General features: G+C 35.1%; 1 protein-coding gene across 6 annotated transcripts in view; it reads right to left on the reverse strand.

Annotated features, from left to right (window-relative positions):
* NBEA (neurobeachin) overlaps window positions 1-19,465 on the reverse strand; it is a 546,841-nt gene that overhangs the window by 397,372 nt on the left and 130,004 nt on the right. For all 6 annotated transcript variants that reach the window (XM_060191623.1, XM_060191622.1, XM_060191624.1 and 3 more), the window contains 5 exons: window positions 16,886-16,978; window positions 11,871-11,979; window positions 3,977-4,058; window positions 3,654-3,777; window positions 2,457-2,649 (listed from right to left, as the gene is read on the reverse strand). In XM_060191623.1, coding sequence (XP_060047606.1) covers window positions 2,457-2,649; window positions 3,654-3,777; window positions 3,977-4,058; window positions 11,871-11,979; window positions 16,886-16,978 — 601 coding nt within the window. The remainder of the gene's footprint in view (window positions 1-2,456; window positions 2,650-3,653; window positions 3,778-3,976; window positions 4,059-11,870; window positions 11,980-16,885; window positions 16,979-19,465) is intronic.

Below are 19,465 nucleotides of genomic sequence, written 5' to 3' on the forward strand. Positions count from 1 at the left end.
CAAGCACAGCTTATACTCTCCTACTATTACAAAACTGGTAATATAAGCACTTATCTTCAACTAGTAATTAGAATTAATATGCAAAATAATTATGATTCATTGTATGACTTTCTAAAAGACATACAAGTAAACTATCAATATTACAGTTTTAAGTAGCACAATCTTTTATTTTCAATAACTTAAACATCAATGTTAAGTTAATATTCAGTTGAACTATTGGATTACTTGATATCCAATATCCAAAGTACAACTGCTGTATCAGATTTCACTTTATTACTTATATGTGCAGTATTGTAACAACTAAAAAAACACACATTTGGGGGCCAGGCAGTGGCACAACTGATTAAGCACACATATTACCATGAGCAAGGACCTGGGTTCAAGCCTCCACTCCCCACCTACAGGGAGGAACATTTCAGGAGAGGTGAAGCAGATCTAGAGGTGTTGATCGCTTTCCTTTTCTCTCTATCTCCCTCTCCTCTCTCAATTTATCTCTGTCCTATCCAATAAAATCGATGGGGGGGAGGGGATTAGCCACTTGGAGCAGCAGATTCTTAGTGCTGGCACTGAGCAAAAAACCACAGCAAAAATCCCTGGTGGAAACTAGAATAAATAAATAAAATTTAAAACACACACACACACAAGCCTACTAACATATACACTTGTAAACTTTTATAAAAATACATTCCTAATTTATATGTTATTTTAGGAATGACTGAGATGTCTATTTTTTGCAGAAAGAGAGGTAGTTTTTTTTCCTGTAAAACATTATTATCAGGTTACTCAAGTAATGAAAAAAAGCCAATATATTAAGTATGTTCATTATAATTGAAATAAAATTTCTTCTAAATCAAATACTACAGCATGTGGACTAAATCTGCTTATCACCTGATTTGGTGATTAATATCTTATTAGAACACAACCAAGTTATTTTTTAATATCACTCATGGATATTATTGTCAGGCCTTAAAGCCAACCCCTCCTCCCCAGCCCCATTGTTGACACTATGGTCTATTTACATAATCATTGTTTTGCCTGATCTATCTTCTTTCTACCTCGAGACCCACCCTGCCGTCAGGGTATTAATCCCACTGGCTAAAACCTTCACAACAGTTGCTAAGGGAGTTTCTACCATTAGCCCGCTCTTTCCTTTCTCTATCCCCTTTCCTAGTCATTTCCTTTTCCAACTTTCCAGTTCCAGTTTCTAAGATATAAAAAACATTGTCTCTGATCAATAAAGACATTGTGTTCCTGTTCCACCATGAGTTCTTGGTTCCTCTCCTGAGATGCTGAGTAAGCAGCAACCCAGGTTGGCTCCTGTCAAGTTCTCTCCAACCCAGAGAGCATGTGCCCGGGAAGAAACACCCTCATACTAGCCCAGCATATTATCATACTATACAGAAGAGTTGTAGAGTTGTATAGTAGGTTACATAGTGCATAAAGGTAAAAGGAATATCTATAACTTTAAAAATAAAAATAAATACGGAACTCCCTGCCCAAAATGACTAAATGAACTTCTTCAAGTCACAAAACTGAATTGTGGCAAGCACTGAATTAACACTAAACTTCTGATACCTTTATTTTTCTCTATGACACAATAGGATGAGAAATCTTAACTCAGAATTTCCAGACTAGAATGTATATAAACATTCTATAAATTTTATACAATTTCTATTTTTGATAGCAACAGAGTAAGATTGAGAGGAGAAAAATTAAGAGAGAAAGAGAGACACCTGCATCACTGCCCTACCACTTGCAAAGCTTCCCCCCACAGGTGTAGGAGTGGGGCTTGAATGTGAGACCTTAGGCATGGTAACATGTGTGCATTACCAGGTGCAGCCAGTCTCAACATGCTGGGCATGGTAAATTGCATCGTGAGATATAGCCAAGAGAAAACATCCATTCCTGCCACACTGAACACTGAAGTTAAGCATCTAATTGAGAAGAAAAGTCTCAATAAAATACCGAAATTAGATTAGGAATTTTTATTTTGAAATTCTACATACTGATAATATGTAACCTAGATAATATGCAACTTACCATGCACCTAAACTTAAATATGTCAAATACAGTGATAATTCAGAAGGAAACAAATAATCTGAATACTTCTGAGAATTCTTATGTCTATTTCAGAGCCTATTTTATAAAGCTGTCTCATAAGGACCAAGCTGGAGTATTTTAGTTAAATGAACAAATGGCATATACTGAAGTTCTTATATCTGCTATAAAACATAATAACTTCTGGCCTAAAATTCTAATTTATAATCTTAGGTTTTTTAATTAGTGATATGGGATACTTCAGTTCTAACCAAGTATAGGAGAGTTAGAAAACAGAAAACTTGCATTAAAAAAAAACTGTCATATAGGAAAATACCACAAGATGGCACCAAATGAGTGTGTGCAGTCCTTTAATCCACCGCTAAAACTGATGACTTAAGTGCTAAATCCCTTGTTACCTTGGAATGGGCTATTGACAGTGTGTCCACCCAGACTCTCCAGCCTCCCCATTCGTATTTTATTGCATGATACAAAAGAATCCGGAAGATATTGTAGACCATCTCAGTAATCTTCTGTTCCTCAGAATTCTTAGGATTGATATAGCCAAGAGAAAACATCCAATCCTGCCACACTGAACACTGAAGTAAGCATCTAATTGAGGGGAAAAAGTCTCAATAAAACACCTAAATTAGATTCAGAATTTCTATTTTGAAATTTACACACTGATAATATGTAACCAAGATAAAGTCAGTTTGCAAATTATATATTCTATACCTGGAATAACTTTCTCCCATTTTTCTAGCTGGAAATATTCAAATTATAATTTAAATTTTTTTTCCTAACTCTCCCAGATTTATTTGCTTCCCTACTAACTCATAATAAGCAGCACAAATACCTTGTATATTAATCACAGTTTTATTGTTAACTTTCCACTAATTTGTAGCAAGACAATCTAAAGTACAGTGCTTTATACACCAGGCACTCAATAAGTAACTGTTAAATTAAGTATTAAGATAGTAAACATGACCACTGAATGCATCCCATGCTCCAGTTAACTAGTCTAAAGTGCATGACAACAATCAGTTAGGCAAACTCAGGGAAAACACAGCTGAATATGAATAAACCCAATCCAAATAAATTTCAAAGTACCACTCATGATAAATTAGGTAACACACGGAAAGGAATAGGGCATTTTAGTTACGGTTTTGCAGATGTGTATGTCCATATAAATATAATTAAAATACTCACATCCGGGGCTGAATACACCTGGTTGAGTGCACATGTTCTCATGCACAAGGACCTGGGTTCCAGTCCCAGGTCCTACCTGCAAGGGGGAAGCTCACAAGCAGTGAGGTAGTCCTGCAGGTGTCTCTCTCCCTCTCTCCCTCTTAAACTCCTCTTGCCCTTTCAATTTTTCTCTGTCTCTATCCAAAATAAATTTACAAGAAAAATATTTTTAAAAAAATATTCATTAGTAAATAAAATCAGAAGAAGTATAATGAATGCCATTTCCATCAAGGGAACATGTGATGTCTTTTGTAATGATAAAACTATTTAACAATATAGGAAAACTTTGGATTTTTTTTTTCTTTAAGAGGCTGAAAACAAAGTTAAATTATGAAATAAAGTTTTGTTATAGTATTCAAATGATTTACCTTCTATTTTCACGACTGTTACTGAAAAGCTTTATCATGTCAGATAAAAATAAACGGCGTACTTCCATCAGTTCTGCACTCGGTGTTGAGTTTTTTAACAAAGTTGCCACGACCTTAAGAATCACTACAATGGATAAACAGAAATGTATGGTAAATATTTATTACTGCATAATCTTTCACTCCGAAACATTTACTGACTTTTGATTTATTGCTTAACATTATGTTAGGTGGACTATAAGTACTGTGCATTATAGAAACACTGTAAGAGTTTCATACATTTCCATTTTACTGCCACATAGTAGTCAGAATTATTGTTTGCTCACTTGGATTCTGAATTTTCACTGTAGAATCTGGTTCTGGATGTGGTTTGTGTACAACTTGAGTACATACTTGCTCTGTCAAGATCTGAAAGAAGAATTTGAATCCCACTTAGAAATAAATCTTAACTGCAAGACAGAAAACTTTGAATATATGTGAATTTCACATGCTTCTAAATTTTAATTCTAGGCTATCAGAAATTGCTTTTATTAGTGATCAAAAAATATATATAAAAGGAAATTTAATTTTTAGGGAGTTAAATATTTTTTTCAGCATATATTCCCCTCATATTTAGGATGTAAGTGGTAACCAACTATGATAATTAACCCTTAAAACAATAAGAAATTACATTAAGTTTATTATTTTACTGAAATCTCAGCCCCAATTTCAAAAACTACATAAGGGGAAAATCTTTATTAACAATGTATCTCACAGTTACTTGCTAGTTAGCAAGGGTTTTTATTTTTATAAACTTCTTTCAAATAACAAAAAAAATATATCAAGGTTGAGCAAATAATTGATAGATTGCTAAAGCATTTTCTAAAATATTCAACTAAAACATAAGCTCTATAAGCACAAGATTCCCACACACCCTCATCAGTATTGTACTCCTTGCAATGATTATAATTCTTGACAGAGCTTAAAATATTCAATAAACATTTGTTAATTTCAAGAATAACTACCTGAATTATATAAGTAATATAAGTAATGTTTAGTGTTTAACCTGTGTTTACTTCTATTCTTTGATTTTAAAAAATTCAAAGGAACTGTATTTGTGTAATATCACATTTTATAATATCAGAAATTTAATTTCCCATTAAAACTCACTATGGTAAATTCTGAATGGATTTTTTAAAACCAAATTACAATTTTAAAAGAAATCTATAGGGAGACTATAAAAGCCAGATCAGAGTCTAGATATTATTACAAAAGCTGTGAGTGGAGATAATCAGGAGAGAAGGGGAGATAAGTTTGATTAGAAAATGTCCTAGCCTACAGAATGAGAGCTCAGATCTACAGGGACACAGAAGTTACACGGGTTCCTGTGCTGAATATGAGCCCCAGATCAAATCAATGGATTTTACAGTTAATAATATTTATATACTTTTCCCATATCTGGGAGCTACTCTCTTCCCTGATCCAGCCTCCTAGTCTTATTTCCAACTCTGACACTATCTCCCCAGACAATACCTTTAGGCCACCTGCATGATAGCTATCAGGCTCAAGCATAAAACTAGTGAAGTCCTAGGCCCCCGGGAATCTACCTAAAACAGACCTACTAGCCTTTTCCAAAATCAAGAACCCAAATCGCATCGGCTATAGTCTTACCTTTAGATTCCTGATTATTAAACAATTTGTTCTGCTTTATATCTTAATATTTTTTCAGCCATCAGATTCCGGATGCGACCATAATGCTGTGACAGGATCCCCACTTCCTTAGCAGAACTGACTCCATCTTGACCTGAACCTGAACTTGTGCAACTGCTTTACTTGCCAACAAGAAGTAGATCTTAGTGTTCTAAAATTATTGATTAATCGTTGACTGTTGATTGTTAAGCGTTGATTGTTGGTTGTTTCCATAATGGATCGTCCTGACCACAGTAACAGACCACTCTAAATACCTCATGTTTGGCTTCTGTAACCTAGCTTGTCTACCACACTTACCCCTATAAATGACTCTGCCACACTGAGCTCGGGACTGCACTCTGAGCAGTGCTTTCAGCTGTTGAGTATAGTCACCAGCAGGCTTAATAAAGACCCCTATATTTGACTGAACTGGTCTCGGGTGGTCTGTGACGCTTTCCCCACAACAATGCCAGCCTGACTTCACTGGGTAGATGACCTCACCACGTGTCCTAGAACCCCACCTCTCCAGAGCCCTGACCTACTAGGAAAGGACAGAAACAGTCTAGGAGTATGGATCGACCTGCCAATGCCCATGTCCAGCACAGAAGCAATTACAGAACCCAGACCTACCACCTTTTGTATCCCATTATGATCCTGGGTCCATACTCTCAGAAGAATAAAGAAAAGGAAAGCTTCCAATGGAGAGGATGGGATATAGAACTCTGCTGGTGGGAATTGTGTGGAATTGTACTACTCTTATCCTACAGTTTTGTTGATCATTATTAAATCAATTAAAAAGAAAATTAAATTAGAAAAAAAAGAAAGAAAATGTCATAGCTTTCAGCAGTAGAATCTCATCTTTCTGTATATATATGGTTTTTGTTTTTGTTTCTAGGGTTATCATTGGAACTCTGTGCCTGCACTGCTCCTGGAGGCTACATTTTCCTTCTGTTTCCTTGTTGTTTATTACTGTTGTTATTGCTGTCATTGTTGGATAGTACAGAGAGAAATGGAGAGAGGGAGGGAAGATAGAGATGGGGAAGAGAAAGATAGACAACTGCAGACCTTCACTGACTGTGAAGCGACCAATCATGCAGGTGGGGAGCCAGGGGCTCTAACCAGTATACTTACGCAGGTCCTTGCGCTTTGCACCATGCGCGCTTAACCTGCTGCGCCACCACCCAGCCCCTCTATTCATATTTTAACTAAATATAGAATATAATAAATTTACTTATGTATATTAGGAAAGAGCATCTAAATTATACTGGCTTGAAATAAACTAACCTACTATTATTAAATGATTAAACTATAAAGCAGAATAAATGTTAATTTCCTTTTGACTTGTTCCTATATTTTTGATGAAACTAAATAATTTATTGTTAAAACTAAACAATGCCACCAAATTTTCTGAACAGAGCTCTCCAATCTTCATTGGATAAAATACATTTTTTATCCATACATATGGATAAAAACTTACTTGAAAGCTATGTTTTCCAAAACACAACTAGTGGTTGACATAACATGACTGGGAGTTTTCACACCCTATGAACTCCTAAGGCCAGAGGAACACCTATAATTCAGTCAACAAGATCCCCAAACTTCTGGTTTACAAACTGATCTCAAATAATCACTGACAAGGTTGGACAAAATGAGGCCATAGTTGAAAATTTTTGACACACAAAAAGAAAACTCATTACACAGAAAGCAAAATTCACTGCCAATACTATATAGCTTTTCTTTGTCCTTATGTAATCATCTGACAATGAGGGCAATAATTTTTTGCCTATCAAAGAAAGCTATTAGAAATACCAAATACACCAGGTTCCAGATGTCATCAGGATGCCAGCTAGGTTTCCCTGGACTGAAGACCCCACCAATGTGTCCTGGAGCTCAGCTTCCCCAGAGACACACCCTACTAGGGAAAGAGAGAGGCAGACTGGGAGTATGGACCGACCAGTCAACACCCGTGTTCAGTGGGGAAGCAATTACAGAAGCCAGACCTTCCACCTTCTACAACCCACAATGACCCTGGGTCCATGCTCCCAGTTGGATAGAGAGTGGGAAAGCTATCAGGGGAGGGGGTGGGATATGGCGATTGGGTGGTGGGAATTGTGTGGAGTTGTACCCCTCCTACCCTATGGTTTTGTTAATTAATCCTTTCTTAAATAAAAAGTAAAAAGAAATACCACATAAAGATCTATGTACAGGTTCCTTGAATTAAATAAGGTTAAGAGAAAAAAAAAAAAGAGCTTCAGGCATGAGAGTCTCTTTAAATAACCATTGTGCTTGCTATCTACCCCAACCCCCACTGGAGTGCTTTAAAAAAAAATATATATATATATATTTAGAACTCAATGCAGTATGTAATATTATGAACAAGTGCCTACATTCTGCAATATACATAAATGGAGAAATGACATCTAGCACTAAAAAGAAATGTAACATTAAACATTATAGACTATCAATAATTTCTGTGAGTTTTTTAAATGGGGAAGGAAATCATGAGATATAAATGAGCATTTTAAATGGAATTACAGGAATTAAGGTGGCCATATTAATTCAATGGACTTGGCTAGAGATCTGCATAGTAAGATATTCTCCACCTTCTACCCAAAGTAAAATAATGCAGAACCCAGAACTAGATATAGACATAAAGTTGAATGCATGCTTTGTTTTTATAACCCACCTCAATTCAGTCTAGCCACATATTCATATGAAGCTACTGGCTATCAAATAAGGTAAGGCTGGGAAACAACGATGAATCATAAGTCTAGACACAGAAGAGTAAGTAATCTATTTATAGACATAGGTCTGAGCTCAGCATTCTATTGTACATATGGAACCATCTCACAATAAACGGGATATGGAGAAATGAAGCAGGCAAACTGGAACTTACTCTTGACCTCCCTGTATAAATCATTTTGTTTTAGTATCAATATATTTGACTTTAAAGATAGAAGTAGTACTAGTTTTTTTTTTAAATAGCAAATATGACCCCACTGCTATATCTCATGCTATAAGAATTTAGACATAAAAGTATTTTAGTATATTAAGTTTGGACAAGTCATATTACTTTTTAACTTTTTAATTTCTATTGGGGATAAGGATATCTGAATAGATGATGTCTACCATACTTCCCTCCTCAAGGATTTTATAATGTAATAAAAAGGATTGTTAGAATTTACTTCAAAATTTTATAGCTTATAAAATTTATAGACTATAATTTTATAAAACTATAAAAAATTTTATAGTTTCAAAAGTTTATATACCTAATAAACTTTTTGTTTCCAAGCCATAATGCTCATAGAGAAAAAAATAATGAAAATATTCCCTTTAAAAATGAGTTCATTTGTATGTAAATAAGCTGTAATTGTTAGATTATATGATTCAATACCTGGTGGCAGCTCTCTCCACTAGTAATTTAATTAAATTACTAGGATAGGCTACAAATAAGATAGTATAGTAGACCCAAACCTCTAAGTGAAAACAGTATTACCCTTGATAAAGTAATAAATCAAATAGACTTACTGCACATTACAAATATGTTTAAAATAAAAAAATATGGCTTTCTTTGTCTTTAGATGACAGTCTTGCAAAAATATGTTTCTTATGTGTATTAAGAGGCACTACAAATCTTGGACTAGACGAGGTATATTGCACCAAAGCAACGGACTCTGGGGGTTTTCACCATAATGGTGGAAAAAAAAAAAACTATGTTGGAAATGATAGTGTTCTGCAGACACCTATGTGTCTATGTGCCAACAACTGAACTACAAACCACTAACATCTTATTGGATGATAAAAATAAAAGAAGATTAAAGTAAAGAAAAATTTATAATTTAGAGGGAAAGTGACAAAGCAACAATTAAATGAAATAAAATAAACATTTTTTCAAATTGTGCAAAAATATCTGTAAAAGATATCTTTGAGCAATTTCTATGAAGATCCTATTAAAATAAGCTTATTTCTTAAAGTATAACCTGCAAGAACAAATACCTTAGAAAATTAGTAAGAATGCATTCTTAAATGTTTTTTTTTCAACTTTTAGAAGAATTAACACAGATTTTTAACTATGAAATATGGTCCGATACATACTGCTAAAAAAGTCTAAGCTACTCTTTCTTTTTAATATTTATCGATTACTATTATAGACATCTTATCAGAATTACAAGTTTCAGAGATTATAGTATGAAGTAATCCTAATTAGACTTTCAAACAACTGTGAAACCACATCCAAAACATTATCAACATGACACGTTTGACACCATTTTTAAATATTTCTAAACTTAAGTTTGCTTGGCTTAGCTTACTGTAGAGTACTCTACAGTAAGCAAAGATAAATCTGAATACCAAGAGTGCATGCACATCTGTTTAGGTGGTAGGCAGAAATGTGGATGTACTTGCTGTTGAGACACTTTGAGAGAAGACTAATCTAATTGCATGTGTATATGCTCATATATACATTTTTCATTTAAGGGTGAGTAGTACAACATGATTGTTATAATTCGACCTGTGGAAGAATCCCAGTTCGAGCCCCCGGCTCCCCACCAGGAGGGGAGTCGCTTCACAGGCAGTGAAGCAGGTCTGCAGGTGTCTATCTCTCTCTCTCCCTCTCTGTCCTATCCAACAATGAATGACATCAACAACAACAATAATAACCACAAGGCTACAACAACAAGGGCAACAAAAGGGGGTGTAATGGCTTCAAGGAGCAGTGGATTCATGGTGCAGGCACTGAGCCCCATCAATAACCCTGGAGGAAAAAAATCAAAGTAGAAACACAAGTTAATCATTATTAGAAAAGGGATTCAGAATCCTCATCTGGTAATAGGCTTTGACTCAAATAGCCTCAATCATCCCAGTGGAGGTAGATTCTAAAATTTGTGTTTTGTCTTTTGCACATAGATAAGAATATCTGCCTATTTCATAGTGATTAGTTAGCTATCTTATATATAACTAATTATTTAGCTTGTGAGTCTCACTATATATTTAAAAAGGAAATAATAATGGCAGTTTAATAGGGATGTTCTAAGACACTGATATAATTACTGTAAAGTATATATCAAAGGAGTACTCATAGAAAACACATGAAGAAAATAATTATTAAAGAAACATAACTAAAGAATCGAGAGGAAATGCCTATTACAAGATGACTAACTCTATTAAAATTTACTCCATCTTGAAGAAGAAAGCTAGAACAATACTAAAAACATATTATTTTAACTTAAAACATCAGCACTATGCAAAAGATTATGCAAAAGACTTTCATGCCTGAGGTACCAAAGGCCCCAGGTTTAATAAAGCTGAGCAATGCTCTAGTAAAAATAAATAAATAACGAGTACTTTGGAGGGTTGAGTCTAAAAGTAAATTTGAAGGGTGTCTGACACAAACTTGGTATATAAGTCTTAAAAACTAACAAAACCAAAAGAATTATTAAAGTGCTTTCTTAAATTTATTTAAAAGGAAGACATATTTAACTTTACTGATAAAAATACAAAGCAAAACTGAAAAACACAAAAGTAATGTTACACATGCAAGGTTAAAAAATTGTGCTCTGAGGATTGAGTGGTGGTTCAACTAGTTGAGTGCACATGTTACCATGCATAAGTACACATGTTCAAGCCTCCAGTCCCCATCTGCAGGGGGAAAGCATCATGAGCAGTGAAGCAGTGCTATAGGCACGCACCTCTCTCTCTCTCTCCCTCTGTATATTTATATATATAATATAAATTATATATATAATTTATATATAAATTATATATATAATTTATATATATATAAATTACACCCTGTTAGCAAATGAAGCCAACAATTTACTTTTATAAATACATTGTCATTGGCTAGCTATACTCTTAGTTCCTACTGTATATGGCTACTTCCAGGACACAACTGCAGAGCTGAGTTGCTGTAACAGAAAGCTAACATACAGCTATTAAGTTGATGCTTCTGACACCTCAAAACATATGTAGAAATCCAAATGTCACTTTATGGTATTGAGAGGTGGGATCTTTGTTGGGAGATAAGAACTATAAACCCTCATGAATGGAAGGAAAACAATGGAATGGCAGATAAATTTACAAGAAAGTATTTTTAGATATTTTCCTCCAGGGTTATCGCCGGGGCTTGATGCCTGAACCACGAATCCACTGTTCCTGGAGGGCATTTCTTTCTCTTGTTGTTACTATTATTGTTGTTACTATTATTGTTGTCATTGTTGGATAGGACAGAGAATAACTGAGAGGGGAAGGGAAGACAGAGAGGGGGAGAGAAAGATAAGACACCTGCAGACCTACTTCACCACCTGTGAAGCGACTCCCCTGCAGGTGGGGAGCCAAGGGCTAGACCGGGATCCTTCTGCTGGTCCTTGCACTTTGCACCACGTGCACTTAACCCACTGCGCTACCGCCCGGCCCCCTAGTAAAATTTTTAAATATAAGTAAGTGTTCATCTTCATTAGTGACAGATTTTTCACATTAATAAGTACTGATCTGGACAAACAGAAATTTCCACTATATATATTTAAAACTGTCATCATACATATTTTATTTTACCTCATAAAGTGTATTGTATGTTGTGACAGTCACAGTGTTTGTATGTAGCATCAGTCTTTCTCCAAGAAGAGTGAAGAGACTGTGAGTGTGCATAATTTCAACTTTTCTCCTAGAGAAGAAGGGGAAAAACAAAATATGAAACACCAAGGACTTTCTAACTCATTTTGCAATAGTAAAGTCAGCAAAGCACATACAAAATATAATTGTTTATATCACTCCCACCTACAAAATGAAATGTGACAGTTCATAGCACAGTCATTTTCTAGTATTCTAAGAACATGATTAAATACTTCTAAGGTGTGAACCACACAAATTATGAAACATTACGTAACTGTCGAGACCCATTATTTTCCATATTGTAATAATTATTTAGAAATGTTTGATTAGTCTAAAATTATTGGTTTCTCAACAGAAAACATTGTTTTTTTTTCATCTTTCTGTTCAAATTCAGAATTCATGAAATAGTCAAGAACAAAGTCTGTATCAAAGAACCTTAAACTGTGACTAGTAATCAGTACTCTATTTTAACTTTGGGACAGCATAGTAAAACAACTAGAGCCAAAGAGAATTCATTATTACTCATATTTATGTGTGTCATCGGTATTATAATACAATTTCACTGATTTGCCATTTTATAAAAATTGGAGAGTTTATAGCTCAGTGCATGAATATGCCTCATCACACCCACCACCAAAGTTTCAGTGCAATCAGATTTTTTAAAGTGTACTCAGTGTCAGTTCATTTCACTGTTGCTTCAACAAATCCAAGGTTAGGGTAGAATGCTATACTAAAGTGATCCGGGAACACTTACAGCTAGCTCAGAGGATAACAAAGCCTCTCATTTGTACCACTTCTTAGAATATAATATCTAAATCTTCTTGGTCACAAGCCTCAATATTTTATTACTTACCTTGGTTTTAAATTGTTTCTTGTTTGGAATTGGCAACTATCACATAGAATGACCAGTAATCACTAAATTCTTCCTATTTTCTTATAATACAGCTGTAGATATGTATTTTTATTCTAGCCTCTCTTACAACTACCTGTTGTAAATGAGTTCTACTGAACAGAATGTGAATGCGGGGGTGACGGCACACCTGGCTAAGCAGACATATTACTATGCATAAGGAACAGAGATGGAAACCCCACTCCTCACTGCTAGGAGGGACATGTCACAAGCAGAAAAACAGGTTTGCAGGTGTCTTTCTTGCTCCCTTTCTATCTCCGCCCCCCCTCCCCTCTCAATATTTCTGTCCTATCCAATTATATATATATATATATACACACACACACACACACACACACACTTATATAGCCTGTATGAGCTGTGAATTCCTAGTGCCAACAGCAAGCCCCTAGCAATAACCCTAGCTAGTGGCAATTATAAAAGGAGGAGGATAAGAAGGAGTGAAGTAGGAGGAGGGGGAGAAGGAGAAGAGAAATGAGAGCAAAAAGTCATGGACTATTTTTTAGGCCTGAATAGGGTAAAAAAAATAATAATAAAATAAACAAACAAACAAAAACACACCCTCTTATGCTTGTCCTCTCTTCTATTTTCCCAAGGAAACAACAGTAGATCCAAATGCTGAAAACAGGGAGCACAAGATGGAAGCAGCAGCCTGGTACCCTATATCAAACCTTCTAAGAAACTCGTCTACTAAAGAATACTCATAAAATTTTAAGTGTGTAAGAAATTACTAGCCTGGTGACTGACCAAAATTTCATTGCTGTTCTGTTAAAACAGCTACTGTTACTTTGGTTTAACACAGAATTCAAATGAACCACGTATCTGTGTACCACTTGCCTTTTATTAACAGGGATTTACAAGATCATAAAATAATAGGGGTATGAATGCACACCATTCCCACCATCAAAGTTCTGTGCCCACTCCCCACCCACCCCAGTGGTGACCACCATAGTTGAGGGGTACATTTCCACAATCTACCAAGCACTAGGTTCTTTGCCTCCCCAACCCCTTCCAATGGTAACCACCATACTTAGCACAATGTGTTAGACACAATTCACCTAATTACTGGGGGATGGGGGTTGTTACTGTTGTTTGCAGGTTCATGCATTTCAATTCTCTGTATTCCATATAAGAGTGATACTATCTGGTAGTTGTTTTTCACCTTCTTACTTCATTAAGTATCATCACTTAAATTTCTATCCATTTGTCCTGAAGCATATAATATCATCTTTTAAAAACATATTTACTGAATAGAGAAGAGAGAGACAGAAATTGAGAGATAGGGATGGGCAAGATAGAGAGGGAAAGAGAAAGAGGGACACCTGCAGCACTACTTCACCACTTGTGAAGTTGTCCCTCTGCAGGTGGGGATGTGCTACTTGACTCAGGTCCCTGATCATTAAAATACATATATTCTACCCAGTGCACTGAAGCCCACCCTGAATATCATCTTTTTAACTGCAGAGTAATATTCCACAAAGTATTGGTCCCATAACTTCTTTATCCAGTCAGTTGTTGATGGGCATCTAGGCTGTTTCCACTTCTTGGCTATTGTAAATAATACAGCTATGAACATATGGGTGAATATGTCCCTCTGAATTACTGTCTTAATGTCCTTTGGATAAATGTCAAAAATTAATATTGTAAGGTATTTCCATTATTATTTGTTTAAGGACTATCCACACTACTTCACCTGGGTTGTGGCATTTTGCATTCCCATCAACAATGTAAGAGAGTTCTTTTTTGTCCACATCCTCACCAATACTTGTCCTCTCTTGATTTGTTCCTGTGAGTCACTGAAGTATCTACATTTTAAAATGTATTTTAAAAACTATTCTAAAGTTGTATCTAAGGTCAAAGTCTTTTAACTATCTCCCAGTCAATACATTTCATCTAACTAAAGTTAAATCAGTGGTTTTATATTTTGCAAAATTAAAAATCTGTGACTTGTATCTATTCCTAGCTAGTTACTTTTATAACCAGAAAAGTTGCTCAGTGGAAGAGTGCAAAACTTGCACGCTTATACATCTATGCAACTCTTCTATAGTCTGGCTTTCTTTGAATTTTCTCTTTCTCTATAATATATCTATCATCCTTGACTAGCATGTTAAAGATTTTTTATATGGGGAGTCAGGCGGCAGCGCAGCAGGTTAAGTGCATGTGGCACAAAGTGCAAGGAACGGCATAAGGATCCCGGTTCGAACCCCAGGCTCCCCACCTGCAGGGGTGTCACGTCACAGGCAGTGAAGCAGGTCTGCAGGTGTCTATCTTTCTCTTCCCCACTCTGTCTTCCCTTTCTCTCTCCATTTCTCTTTATCCTATCTAACAATGACAATATTAATAACAACAACAATAATAACTACAACAACAACAACAAAAAAGAGCAACAAAAGGGAAAATCAAAAAATAAAACAATGCTTTATATGAATTTTGTTCCATTTTTATTAGTGTTATCAATAAATCTTGGTAAATGCAAACACCAAAAATAATTAGAAATAGTGACATTATAAAAAGTATCCAGTCTAGCAATACTTAAATGACATTACACTATTCTTAGGCAAAATGTTTAGAAAATCAATATAATAAAAGCAATATAATTCAGAAAAAAACTAAAATAAATAACTGTTAGTTACTGGAAAACTGATTACTGAAAACCTCTAATTCTGGACATTGGGAAAGATTCTCAAATAGCGAGGAATCAATAAGCCCCCATATGTTGGCAAAGATCACAAAAATATAATAAAACATTGACTCAGCATATAAACAAAAATCAGCTAGCTATCAGATAAACCTTAAAAATATATGATATTCACATGTGAGAAAAGCTTTTGTTAAAAAATATTATTTCCTTTTATTTGACAGAATGTTTTACTATATTTTTCTTTTCTTTTTCTGTTTTTTTAAACTTTATTTTTTCCCTTTTGTTGCCCATGTTTATCATCATTGTTGTTGCTGTTGTTGTTATTGCTGCTGTTGTTGTTAGATAGGACAGAGGAGCAGAAGACAGAGAGGGGGAAAGAAAGATAGACCTGCAGACCTGCTGCACCGCCTGTGAAGCAAATCCCCTGCTGGTGGGGAGCCTTGGGCTAGAACCTGAATCCTGATGCCGGTCTGTGCACTTTCTATCATGTGCGCTTAACCCACTGTGCCACAGCCCAGCTCCCTATCTTTCTTTTCTTAGAGAAAATTTTAATTTCATAACTGACAGAGAGGTACCTAAGGTTACATAGGTGATCATTTCACAATATGTAAGTAGCAAGTCAACATTCTACATAGTTTAAATATGCATGATATTTCAGTAAAAATGGAAAAATGATTTGAAATAAAGTTATAGCTAAGAACTAATGCAGGGCTATAGCTAATGAAATGCTAGTCAGATTTTCTTCAAAATGAACTGCCTGGTCCAAATTAAATTGAATGAGCTAAAGAAAATAGTTGACATTGTATTTTGTATGGGAATACAGATACAGTTCCAAAGACTTCCCAGATGTTGTAAGAAGAGAAAAGAGAATGCTCAATTAATTTTTTGCAGTCTTTGGATGCCTAAAAATCATCTTATGTATCATAAGAATTCATAACAAAACAGTTATTCCCAGAGTCAAGCATGAATATCAAGCACTGGATGGAAAGTTAGTACTTAAGATTAAATAAGGACTTGGATTCTTCTATGCATTTCCATCAAAGTAAATCTAAGTTTCTAAACTTATTTTTTTAATAATTTTTATTGAGGGGAGGTTAGATTGCAGTCATTGACACATAGATACAACTTATTTCCCCATGTTGTTATAACTTTAAAATGAACAGTTTTCTTTTCTTTTCAAGAAACAAATATAAACTATATTTCTTAATGACATCACTCTATTCTGATATGTTTTTATAATCTATTAAAACATTCTTTATAAGACATTTATAACTTTCACCACGGGAAGCTATTATTTTCACAATGAAAGACCATTCCAGTTAGATTTCATGTTACATTAGTAAAAACATTTTTAAATACAATTTAAGTAGATATTTACATAACATCTTATGAGAAACATCAACTTACTTGTGACCTAAATGTTTCAGAAAATATCCCAGAACCTTCAGAGCTTGAACCCAAATACTTTCACTTTTAGAAGCCAATAGTTTGTAGATTACCCTAAAACATATAAACAAATTATTTTACAAATGTACAAATATCAAAACATAAATATGTATACTTTCTAAATAAGCTATAAACATACAAAATATTTCTCAGGACATTTTAATCTTTAGAAAAAATATTTAAATAGCATGTTTTGTTTACAGTTTTCCTTTTTTTCTTTCTTCTTTTCTGTATTTGATAGGATAGACAGAAATTCAGAGAGCAAGAAGTAATACAGAGGGAGAGAAAAAGAGACACCTGCAACTCTGCATTACCACTCCTAAAGCTTTTCTCCTGCAGGTGGAGACTGGGACTTAAACTCAGGTCCTTGCATATGGCAATGTGTGCATTCAACTTGGTGCACCACTGACCAGCCACTTATTTTGTTTTTAATTTGACCTTCAAATATACACTCAAATGGGGAAGGTGACTGAATACTCAGAAGTATTGAGCTATATATATAGCACATTGAACAAAAATTTCAATTTTAAGTCACAGATAGTAGTATCTCCCCAAATGTTTACAACTGATGCTATTTTTTATCTGCTTATGGCTAATTAGATCTGGGCATTTTTTTAAAATTTTTTATTTAAGAAAGGATTAACGAACAAAACCATAAGGTAGGAGGGGTACAACTCCACACAATTCCCACCACCCAATCTCCTTAACCCACCCCCTCCCATGATAGCTTTCCCATTCTCTAGCCCTCTGGGAGCATGGACCCAGGGTCATTGAGGGTTGCAGAAGGTAGAAGGTCTGGCTTCTGTAATTGCTTCCCTGCTGAACATGGGCGTTGACTGGTCGGTCCATACTCCCAGTCTGCCTCTCTCTTTCCCTAGTAGGGTGTGTCTCTGGGGAAGCTGAGCTCCAAGACACATTGGTGGGGTCTTTAATCCAGGGAAGCCTGGCCAGCATCCTGGTGGCATCTGGAACCGTTTCCAGGAGATGTGGTTGGAGCTCAGCTGCCAACAGCTTTTCAGTCCGCCATCTTCCGGGAAACCCCCTGATCTGGGCATTTTTAACTATTTCTTAACATTTTAAGTGGGGTATGAGAAAAAGTAGTCTTTGCTGGTGATTTCAATTAGGAAATGACTTAAAAGAATTTATAGATAGCTAGTAGGCATATTTTAGCTATATTCCAAAGGGCCTGTGGCTATACTAGTTTTTTTTATTATTATTATTCCCTGAGCCTGTGGGAAAGCAATTACAGAAGCCAGACCTTCCACCTTCTGTACCCCGTAATGACCCTGTTTCCATACTCCCAGAGGGATAAAGAATAGGAAAGCTATCAGGGGAGGGGATAGGATACGGAATCCTGGTACTGGGAATTTTGTGGAGTTGTACCCCTCTTGTGCTATGGTTTTGTCAGTGTTTCCTTTTTATAAATAAAATTAAAAAATAAATAAAAAGTAAAGAGAATTTATATATCAATCCTGTTTTGCTCAAATATGCCAGTCTACATAAACAAGGAAAAGCTAAGTCATCACAGGAAGCAGTAGAGAATGCTAATTTTCCCTGGTAGTGTTTCATTTTTATTTTTCAGATAAAGAGACATAAAGCAAAGAAGAAACCAAGTGGGAAAGACGCTGCAGTGATAAAGCTTCCTCCAAAGTGGTGGGGCCTGGAGCACAGAAGCTGAAGCAGACACGATCAAGAAGAGCTATTTTGCTGGGTCTCTGATAGCTTTTCATTTTGTGGATACTAAACTCTAGAGAGTTCTATAATAGATACATTGTTCTGCTTTCACTAAAATTAGCTTGAGAGGCTTTCTAGTCTTTGGAACAAAACAAAACAAAAAAAGGCTCTATTAACAAAAACCAAAAAAAAAAAACTTAACTTAATGTACACCATTTCACATGCTATATTCAAAAGCAAGGTCATTTTTACTACAATATGTATAGACATGATTAGAGTTTTACCCCATCATTATTCAAGGATAAAAACAAACAAAACCTTTTTTTTTTCTAGAGAACTGGTCTCTCGTAACCATAATTGTTGCAACTAACTCCAGAAGTTAAGTAGGCCTTCCCAGGGTAACTTTACAAAATTAGTGGCAGGATGTGCTTTATCTCATTAAGTTTTTTTTAAAAAAAAAAATGTAAAGTACCATTTTATACTCTGAAGATTAAGTAATCTACATTGAAAAGCTGGTAATAGAGGATCAACAAAATTCTCATCATTTCAGTGATATTAACAAAGTTGAACAAACTTAAAGCCATCTTTTACCTTCTACAGTAGTTTTTATTATTAAAAATAATGTATTACTGATACTATTTGATTTTTTATTTCTTTATTAAGGGATTAATGGTTTATAGTTGACAGCAAAAAAAAATAATTTGTACATGCATAACATTTCCTAATTTTTCCACATAACAACTCAATCTCCACTAGGCCCTCCCCTGCCATCATCTTCCAGGCCCTAAACCCTATCCCTACCCAGTGACTTTCACTTTGGTGCAATACAACAACTCTAGTGCAAGGGATTTTGTGTTAGTCTACTGA

The sequence above is a fragment of the Erinaceus europaeus genome, chromosome 5 (assembly GCF_950295315.1).
Source record: "Erinaceus europaeus chromosome 5, mEriEur2.1, whole genome shotgun sequence".
Lineage (NCBI taxonomy): Eukaryota > Metazoa > Chordata > Mammalia > Eulipotyphla > Erinaceidae > Erinaceus > Erinaceus europaeus.